Below are 10,665 nucleotides of genomic sequence, written 5' to 3' on the forward strand. Positions count from 1 at the left end.
ACCCTGGCTCATTGGTCAAGACAACTGTCACAATCTGATTCTCCAGGCCATTCCAGGTTCCTGTCCTCCTTCCCTCCTCCTCTTGTCCGCCCTTCTTTCTGTCCTTCTTCCTAAGAGTCCAAGGCGTCTCTCCTTCTGTCCTGCTGTGACCTCCAAGCCCTGCCTCTCCCTCTCTGCCCACGGAGCCAGGTGGCAGGGGAGGGCTGGGAGAGGGAAGGAAGCCCTGACCCAGTATCGGTCCAACAGCTGCCCCCACCTGCTTCTCTCAGGGGCCCAGCTCTGGTGGCTTTTGGTCTCTTGCCCCCTCTCTGTCCTCCTCCATCCCCAGTGCTCTGCCATCTCTGATCCTCACTTGCTGTCTTATGACCTGAAGTCGGGCCTCTCACTACCTTTGCTTCCGCTCCTCGGCTAGAGTCCCCCAACCCACCCCTTCACCTCTGACCCTCCCCCCCTCGCCAACCAGGGTTCCAGGTTCTTCAGCAAAGAACTCCTTACCAGCTCAGGACTCAGCTCCAGGCAAGGGGATCTGCACCCCACCCATCCCTCCTCTCACAAGAGACTCACTATGCCCTTGCCAGAAGCAGGGTTTTCAATGGTTTATTGGGGTGCGGGCGGGGGGCTACAACACCTTGAACAGGTGCAGCAACCCCTTGCCCAGCTTCATCATCAGTCGCACAAATTTCGGCAAATGTTCCTGATTCTTGTCCTCGTCCTCCGGCTCAGTCTCCTTGCTTTGGTTGCTGGCGCGGACCTGGCGCACACTGCCCGGGCCCTCCAGGCACTCGGGGGTGGCCTCACAGCTCTCTGCAGGGAGGGGGGTAAGACTCTGAGCCGCTGGGACCAGTGCTGGCCAGTGGGTGCCACCGGGGCCCAATCTATCCAGCCAGCGTCTCCGATAGCCCTGCTTGGATACAGGAGCTCCCCATCTTCCCAGCCCTGGCACCCTCCGCGCCAGCTCACCTGGGCTGCAGCACAGGCCTTTGGAGGCGCAGCGACCCCCGCGCCCACAGGGCTTCTGGCCCGTCTGGCAGGGCGCTGCGAGGTACTTCTCCTTCTGGCAGGCCAGGGCCTCTCTGGTGCCCATGAAGCAGCCAAGCTCATCCCCGCAGCAGATGTAGGGCCCGAAGCAGCGGCCCAGGCCTCTGGGGCCGCAAGGGAGGCACTGCAGGGACAGGGGAGAGCAGGAACCAGGGGGGGGGGGGGCTCCCTGAGTCGCCCTGAAATGGGGGTGAGCAAGGGCACAGACTTTGTGGGGCGAAGTTGTGCCCCCAGCTCTGTTTCAGTCTCGAATTCCATCCTAGGATGGGAGTAAATGTCCCCTACTGCTCTGGAAGCAGTACCTGAGGGGCAGCTCTGTGACGGCCCTCCCCATGCTCACACTCAGTCCAGAGGGGTGGGTCTCCCAGGGGCCACTGCAGGAGGAAACTTCCCTCTGGAGCTCTGACCCATCAACAGTGGTATCCCTCTCAGCTCACCTATCCTCTTACCAGACGCTCCTCCCCCTGCCCTGTCTCTGCAGGTAGGTCCCTACCCTGTGTGCACAGCCCCACCCTCCTGAACACACCCTGGCTTTCTGCCAGATCTGGTCTCTTCTCTTGATTGGCCCTTGCCTGTCCCTGCTCACCCACCTGAGGGCTAACAGAGTGGGTGGCAGATCTGAGCCCTAGGCAGTGTCTGGAGTTTTCAAGAGAGCCAAGCAGAGGAGAGGGTGGCCTGTTGGGGCTGCCCACCTGCCCACGTCAGCATGTTGAACAGCCTGTGGCCCAGGTAAAAGTGAACTTCAGGAGCAGGGCTGGGGGTGCAGGAAGAGAGAAGTGGACTGGTATCTGCCAGAATTTCCTGATAGCATGCCCGAGTGGCCCCTCCACTCAGGAAGGTCCAGAACATCTCTCCTGTGGGGGGCTGGGGGCCTGTGGCCAGCAGAGGCTAGGGCTCAGGGGCAGCCTGAACTGGGGGGTAGGACTGAGCCACGAGGACTCCAGCGAGCCTCCCTGAGGAGCCCCCATGGCACAGAGGAGCCTGGCTACTCAGGTCTCCCTGACCGGGGCCCAAGCCCTCTTACCTCAAAAGTCTCTCTCAGGTTCCTGCATCCCCTCTCTGGATGGCACAGGACCTGAAACCCCTTAGCTCCTCCCAGCCCCCAGCAGGATGGTCCCCTGACCCACCCTATTGGTTTCTCTGCCCAGCCATGTCAAGTCTCCCTACTCCTGCCCGGCACTTCCCCTGAAGCCTGCCTGCTCCCAGGATGCCCGGGTGGCCCCAGCCCTGGGGCACCACACACTGGGGCAGCCTCAGAAGGGCCTCCTGGACTGCACCTGCGTCAGGCCCTTGGCTCTGTCACAGTTCCCTTGAAAGCAGGCGCAGGTGAGGGCCAGCAGGCCGAGGAAGCAGGCGGGCAGCGCGACTGTGGCCATGCTGCTTCGGTGCTGCTCAGCCGCTCTGCTGCGCTGCCTTGGTTTCCTGCCTATTTATGGGCACAGGTGTCCCTCAGAGGCCACCTGGCCTGGCCAGCTACCGGCCCCGCCTCCATGCCTCCCCAGGATCCCTGGACGACCAGCTCCCAAGGCATCGGTGGTGACTCAGGCATCTGAGGACTAAAGTGGCCCTTCTGTGCCAGGCCCAGGGCGAGGGGTGGGGTGGGGTGGGGTGCAGGCCCCCCGGGCTGTCACAGTCAGTGGTGTCACAGGGGCTGCTGAGCTGTGGCTGTGGCTTTTCAGTCTTGGGGAGAGGAGCAATCTAGACACCCCTAAACTAGTGTTCAAGTTTTCTGGATGTCCAGAAACGGCAGCAATCAATACATACTACCCCTTTCCCAGCTCCCACAGGGAGCACCCACTCAGGGTGGCCGAGACCGAGCACCCAGGCAGGGAGTTGCTCCTGCAGCCCACCAGAGCCAGGGACAGGCAGACTGGGGTCTATTTCCCACTCGGGGCCCTCAGGTGTGGGAAGGGCAGGCAGGAAGCAGCCCCCGCCTCTTGGTCTAGGCCCTCACCCAGCCCTGGGGCTGCTGTGCCTCTCTCAGGGGCACCCAGGGTGGGCAGTGAAGCTCCCAGGGCAGGCACACACCCCATAGCAGAGTCCAAGGACTTGGGCCCTGAGACTGGGGGCAGCTCCCTGGGACAGTCCCTCCATCTCTCCCAGTCAGCGACAGGGAGGGGAAGAGAAACCCAGGCTCAGGGTGGTTCAAAGTAGAGGGGAGTCCTACCGCCATGCACCCCCGTTTGTGGACATCAGGGCCTGTGTCCTCTTGGGCCTGGCCTGGGGGCCCTGGAGCCAAGGTTGGGGGACAGAGCCTCAGGAGCAGTTTTTGATTCCAGACTCAACACCCAGGGCCACACCAGCTGGCAGCTCTGAAGGAGCCTCTGCTCCCTCCCCTGGGGCCACCATGTGTCTCTCTGAGCTTGGACCCAGGAGAGTCACCCCAAGCCTCTCGGGCTGGACACCCACCCTCCCCTGTGGGCTGCTGTCTTGTCTCTGAGAGGTGCCAGGATGTGCAGGGAAGCTCTGGAGATAAAGAAGGTTGCTCCTCCCCGCCAGTACAGTGAGGGGTTCAGTGCCAGGAGGGGGCCCTTAGATGCTCCCTACCCTTCCCCACTCAGGACCTGACACCACGCCTCTCAGGACTGTCCCCTGAGGGACTGTGAGGACCATCTGAGAGGCAGCGCTGAGCAGTGGTTCTTGAGGGCCACCAGAGCCCAGTGGCCTGGGTCTGAATCTGACTTCTGGGGCTACAAAGAAGGAAGGGAGCTAAGTCCTGGGTTCCAGCCTCAGACCTGCACTGAGTTGCTGTGTGATTTGGGGCAAATCAGACTTGTTCTCAAGATTGTCGCCAATCCATCGCATCTCAATGAGTCCTAAAGCAGTCAGATGCAATTTCCACAATCTTTAAATAACAAGAGATTGCATGCCCCCAGATGAGAATCCAAATTACACAATGTTCTTTTCTCTCAGACCTTTTTAATCTTTCCTTCCTTCTTTCTTTTCTGAGAACAGATAACAGTTGGCTAATCTTAGCAGACCATCTTCTCCTCCATCCTCCCGGAGCGTGCGCGCGTGCGCACTCTCTCTCTCTCTCTCTCTCACACACACACACACACACACACACACACACACACTTTGGATGTTCTCTTCCTGTTCTGAGCATCACCCCAGTGCCTGCTGGGTAAAATCTCTGCTACTGTCACAAAGCTGGCTGGTCTTACTGTCACACAGAAACTTGCTCTTTCTCACCTCCCTCGTCCGAGGTCACTGCGCAGTGCACGCACACAAATTCTTCACACTCTGAGGAGGAGAGCAAGAGCCAGCAAAAGGTGTGGCAAGCCAAGAACTGTTGACCGAATTCAATCAAAGAACGTATTCTGACCAGGAGTAAACAACCATGGCCCTGCAGAGATGGTGGGCAATGGAAATGAATCTACAATGGCGATAAATTAACAAATAAAAGCAAAACCCGTACCTCTACGGAGACCTACTGCAGCTCCACATCTAATGCCAAAGTTCCTTTCAGCTCAATGAAGACCTAAATAGAATGAAATCCAATAGGGGGCTCTCGATTTAAAGTCAGGTCTCTGTGAAGTTGATTTGGTAACAGAAAGAAAGAAAACAAAGGCAGAAAACAGTTTCCAAGGTTTATTTCAGAGCTTCCAGGTGAAGTTCATGGGTCCCTAATTGGGGGCCAGAGACGTGTCGCGCCACCAGGAGGGAGGTGAGGAGTTTTATAGCTCAGGTCTCGGGGAAGGGAGTAACTGGGGAAATTTTCCTCTGTAACTTTGTTGTCTGCAGGTCCAGAGCTAAGCACAGTGTTCAAAGTTATCTGTAACAGTTAGTCTTCTGCAACTGGGCCTGAAGGCCACCGAAGGGGAGAGGTGGGGGGATCCTGGCCTCTCCTAGCATCCTTGAAGTGTTTCCACCAGCTCCCGGTACCTCTTTGCCCACCTGCCCTGCTAACTCCCGCTTCTGCCCGACAGTCTCTAGGGAAGGTTACATCACTCGAAAGAAATCATAAAGGAAAACACTTCACACCATTTCTTGTTTGTACCGTTTCTTGACTTTGTATATGTGTTATGCTAAGACCTAGTGCAAAAAGCAATGTTAATCAGAACAATCTCTTTGACAAAAAATTCCTTTCCAGATCAAAAGCTTGTGAAACTATCAGAGATGCAAGTCAAAGCCACGCTGAGATTCCATTCACCTCCACGAGGATGGCTCAGCTTTAAAAGGCAGACACCTTGGCGAGGAGGTGGGGCTTTGGAAATCTTGCTCAGTGCTGGTGGGGATGCACACTGGGACAATCATTTTGGAAAAACTTATGGAAGGTCCTCAAATACCTACACTGAGAATTACCACAGGACCCGGCAATTCCGTCCTGGGTATGTGCCCAAACCCTGAAGTGGAGACGCAGAGGCCTGTACAGCAGGGTTCAGTGCAGCACCAGTCACAATACAGTTGCCAAAAGGGTGGAAACAGTGAATCTACAGTAAATAGATAAATAAGATGGGTACATATACTTGTGCCTACAATGGAATACTACCCAGCCAGTAAGAATGATGTCTTCATACATGCTACCTTATGGATGGAACTTGAAGACATTATGCAGATCCAATAAGTCAATCATAAAAGGACAACTATTGCATGATCTTGCTTACATAACATGACAAAGGACAACTGTATAGGGCCTAAAGTTTATTCCGGGTTACCAGGGGCAGCAGGGAGGGGGACAGGAAGGGTCTGCTGTTTGTGGAGAACTGAAGCTTGGTACATGGTCAAGAAGCATCACGTTGATTAAAGGTAAGGTTGCCCAGCTGACTCTTCTAAGTGTTGCCAATAAGTTGGATGCCTATATGTGTTAGTCTGGGTGGACTAGAGAAACAAATTCATAGACACGCATATGTGTGTATATACAGGTTTATATAAAGCAAAAGCAATTGAACACTGAGAAAACATCCCAGCCCAGTCCAGATCAAGTCCATAAGTCTGATATTAGCCCATATGTCCAATACCAATCTATAACGTCCTCTTCAGACTCAGGAAATAGATGCAATGACGCTGACTGCAGGAAGATCACAGACCAGTGGGTAGGAAGTCTTGTGGATCCAGAGGCTTTGTAAGCATCTCAGCACTGGCAGGGTCTCCACATGGTTCCTCCAGCTCAGGGCATAGCTCCATGTGTCTTGTCAGCTGCAGTGTCTTGCAGGGAGTGAGTCAAGAGAGAGCGTCTCCCACCTTCAAGGAGGAAGACAGGAGTTCCCAGAATCCTCAGGAGAAGACCATGCCCACACAGAGGCCTCATTGGCTATGACCTGATTGGCAGGCTAGACTCCACCCCTACACTCTTAATCCTCTCAAATTTACAAAGGATTGTCTAACTACCACACTATAGAAGGTTGAATTGACAAAAGAGTAGCTTCCGAGGCTGCTTCTGTACAGCCAAACACCTCCTGGGATTGGCTCATTGACTGGGACGTCTCAGTAAACTAGCCTTGTAACAAGGTCAGGGCTTCCACTCTGCCTGCAGCTCAGTGCTCAGAGCCCAGGCTTGCAAGCAGCCTCCAGGGGACAGTGGGTGTCTGTGCACCTGCAACGGCAGGGAGGGAGAAGGGATGGAATCTGTGGCTAATTCCTGCACGGACAGTCTCGGTTGCCGGGGGACCAGAACTGGATGGTGACCGGCTACCACTATGAACATTTTGGTTACCGACTCCGTCGCAGAATGCTGATCAAAAGGTGGAAAATACACAAATTCTCATGGACTCCACCCAAACTTTCTGGAGCCCTGGAGGTGGGGTGAACTCCCTGAAGTGTTTGTTCTTAAGACCAAGCAATAGTTTATCTTGCCCAGTGAAGTATGTCCGCCCTGAGCATTGCTTGTGCTCTTTGAAGATGTCGCTCTGTGGGTCAAAATCAAACAGCAGGCCCAGAGATGAGATAAAAGCTGGGGCCCAGCGAGGGCGGGGCGCTCGGAGGAGGGGGAAGGTTTATCTGCGTCACTAAATGGTGCAGGTAGGAATGGTTGCGTTGGTGTGTCCTGCTGTGTGGTCTCAGTTTTACAGCTTGTGCAGGTTTTTTAAAAGCTGGTGAATTCACATCTTGTCCCCAAGCTCCAGGTCCCTAATGATCCAGACCTGTCCCACCTTCTGGATACAAAGACACACACACACACACACACACACACACACACACACACACACGAGGGTGACCAGTGGTCCTCATCCTTCAGGAGGGCTGGGGAAGAGTCAGCTTCCTCCCTGTCCCCTCCCCAAGGAGGGGAGTAGCAGTGGGCTGGGGGACAGCTAAGGGGAAGACAGATGGGGAGCTTGGTGGCCTTGGGGACCTGTGGGGCGGAGCCGCAGGACGCCAGGGTCAAGCACAAATTGGGGGGGCGGCACGCCCCTCTGCGCAGACCAGCTGCTGAGACTAGGGGGACACGCAGCGCTGGGCCTGGAATTCTGAGAGCCGTGCGCGGGTCCGGAGGCCTGCGGGTCGGGCCGTCAGGGGAGCGCGGGACACAGTGGGCCCCCTTCAAGTCTCGCCCAGTGCTGGAGTGGGAAATGAGGAGGGGCGGGGCGGGGCGGCGGTGGGAGGATCAGGTGGCGGGAGGAGCTGAGTGGGAGGCAGGCCATCTCCTCTGGCTTTGGGGCTTTCTTCTCCAGCAGAGAGTTCTAGAAGAGACTGGGAGCAGCTGTACCCTGACCTATAGGTGCTCGTTGAGTTGGCATTGACTCGATGGTAGTGGGTTTGGTTTTAGAGGGAGGTCTAACTACTGGAACAAATTTCCCCAGCCCAGTTTCCATGCCTACTGTACTGACGAGGCTCCAGCTCTGGGCTGACTTACTTTGGGACCCTTCTAACACGCTCTGGTCCGGATCTGCCCTTGGGGCTCCATTAGAAGTGTACCTGAGACTGAGCGGTTCAATCTGCAGCCAAGAGAAGCATCGGCTATTGTCTGCTTGTTGCTGGGGTTGTTGCTAGCCTTATCACGTGTTCTGTGTGGCAATGGAAAGGGTCTTCATTAACGGAGAAGGAGGAAACAATGTAAAGCTTTCAGTTAGAGACTTTCCGCAAGTTTTATGTTCATAGAATTTAAGGAATATTACGTTTAAGCAATTTACAACGGTATTATGTAGTATTTTACGTGGGAAACAGAACCGGGAGAAGAGTCTATGCCAGGGGTCCTCAAACTACGGCCCGCGGGCTACATGTGGCCCGCCAGGACATTTATCCCGCCCGCCGGGTGTTTTTGCCCGTTTTGGTTTTTTACTTCAAAATGTGTGCAGTGGGGTCGGTGCACTCGGAGCTGTAAGATGTGAGAGTGGGCGGGTACGTGGGGCACTCTGTCTTTCTGCAGCTTCTCTGGGGCGAGGTTTTCCAGAACCACTTTGGAACCCGCTGTCTACGTGTGTGCCAAGTGCGGCTGCGAGCTGTTCTCCCGCCGCTCCAAGTATGAGCACTAGTCGCCGTGGCCAGCCTTCACGGAGACCATCCACGATGAGAGCGTGGCGGCCAGGGGCTTGGCCACGAGTTCCTCGATGACCGCCCCAAGCAGGGGCAGTCCCGCTTCTGATTATTCAGCAGCTCCCTGAAGTTCATCCCTAAAGGCAACAAATCTGCCTCCCAGGGGAAGTAAGCGGGCAGCCCAACCCCAAGCAGCCACAGGCCTTGGTCACCCCTCTTTAGAACTACAGCCTATTGACCTTCAGGCAGGGAGAGCTGGATGGAGGGCGGTGTTTCCTGATGCCCCTACCCCCTGGGCCAGGATGGGGCCGAGGGCTGGTTCATCTTGGCCTCCGAGGCTCGAGGCTGGGACTCTGGTCTTAGGGTGTCTGTGTCTTGAAAGACAGACCACCCTTGGCTTCTCTCCTCAGCCTGCCGGCCCCTCCCTGCCTATCTGGTCTCACCTCTATGAGCCCTAATTCCCAAAGGGGCTCCAACCCTCACCAGGGCCCGTTTTGACCCCCTAAGTTGTGTGAGCAGATGCAACCACTACAAGGCCATGTCCCAGTCGGCGGCTCCAGGCCGGCCACTGCATGAATCGCTCTGGTCAAATCCTTCCAGGCTCACCAGGGCACTGATAGATAGTCTGTGATCTGCTGGGGCATGCAGGCCCATGGCACAACCCCTGAGTCCCAGGTCTCCATCTGTGTGGGAGAGCAGCCACTGATCCATGGTCTTCCTACCAGTCCCCGGTGGGGCCTGGGAGGTCTTGTCCCACAGTGGGTACCTGCCAAGCCTGCCCCAGGAGAGTACGTCCAGAGCTCCTGGTGGCGCCCTCACCCTCTCCAATGTTCTGAACTGATCGGCTGGAAACTAATAAAGCAAGGAGACCCAGCAGGCCACCGTGTCCATGACTGGGTCTGTCTCCACCCTTTAAAAAAATGTGCAGTGTGCATAAGAATTTGTTCATAGTTTTTTTCTTTTAAACTATAGCCCGGCCCTCCAACAGTCTGAGGGACAGTGAACTGGCAAAAGTTTGAGGACCCCTGGTCTATGCAGTTAAGGTCTCAACATTCAGACGTTAAGGAGTCTGGGAGGCCAAGGCTCTCATGGAGGGTGGCTTTCACACCTGTGGGATGGAGATACATCCCACTCACATCCTCCTAAGTACAAGTTATTCCCCATGATGTCCTGCCCCCCACTCCCACCCCCTACCCCGATAATGCCAAATTTAAGGTGCTGTTTGCAAATGCATGGTCACTGACTTGGGAAGTCAACGGCTTGAAGGTTATCTGCGTGAAGGCTGTCAGCCATCTAAGGCAATCAGACCCTATTGTCTGTCCCACTCTAAGGAGAGCCCACTCCCTTCTGATAAGGATAATGGATGGTTCCCTGGGGAGAGCTCAAGGACACCTAAGGTCAAGCCAACTCAGAGATAAGGCCAGGCTGCCATCTTGATTCTAAAATCCACCCATCTTGTTAAGGGTGTGCCTTCCTGTCACATGTGTGCCTCTAGCGCTTTCCCTTCCTATTGCATGTACACCTCTAGCTGGTCCCCTCCTGTTACACGTATGCCTATTGTACAACCCCTTCCTGTTATGACGCATGTACTTACCATGGCTTGCGTGTCCCAGATTATATAAACTCGTGAGATTACATGACTCTCTCTCTGCTCGGACCTGGCTCCTGAAGTCATGACTGAGGAGGTGAGCCCTTGCATGCTCAATCTTGTCTGATGTCTCTTTAATTTACCCCTCAATTTTACAACAGCCCGTTAGACCCATTTGGTTGTGGACACTGGACTCCCACAATTCTATGACTAAAATTAATAATAAACGTTATTAAGAAATCTGGATTAAAAAAAAGGAATCTGCATGATCGGTAGGAGAAGCTCTTGGGGGTGAGATGGCCTCATGAGTTATTCTAGTGATGCCAGTGTCCGAGGTCACCATGAGTCGCAATGAACTCAGGAACCATGGGCTTGGTTTGGTGGGTTTTCAGACCGAAGGGTCTGGCCCTCTGGTGAAGTAACACTCAGAAAGTGTGAAAGATCAGGTTGAGTGTGTGGGTGAGCTCGCCCCTGCTGGAGTGTTCAAGGACGTCACACTGAACACACGGCTTTTGGGCATGTTCAAGGGCAGGCAACAGGGAAGATTTCGTAGACACTGTACTATGCCCGTGATAATGTATTCCCTCCTACTCTGCATAACTCTATGGAGGAATAGGAAGGGGGCT

The 10,665-nt window shown here is 55.1% G+C and overlaps 1 protein-coding gene across 1 annotated transcript; it reads right to left on the minus strand.

Moving 5' to 3' along the window:
* Positions 1 to 619: 619 nt before the first annotated feature.
* Positions 620 to 2,414, minus strand: LOC101640738 (neurophysin 2-like). Its single transcript, XM_004698178.1, has 3 exons — positions 2,316 to 2,414; positions 961 to 1,162; positions 620 to 804 (listed from the first exon to the last, which is right to left on the minus strand). Exons 1-3 carry the CDS (start codon positions 2,412 to 2,414, stop codon positions 620 to 622), a joined length of 486 nt encoding a protein of 161 aa, XP_004698235.1.
* Positions 2,415 to 10,665: the final 8,251 nt, after the last annotated feature.

Source organism: Echinops telfairi, unplaced genomic scaffold (genome assembly GCF_000313985.2).
Source record: "Echinops telfairi isolate 266 unplaced genomic scaffold, ASM31398v2 ScPeMD7_5592;HRSCAF=6446, whole genome shotgun sequence".
In the NCBI taxonomy this organism is placed as follows: Eukaryota; Metazoa; Chordata; class Mammalia; order Afrosoricida; family Tenrecidae; genus Echinops; species Echinops telfairi.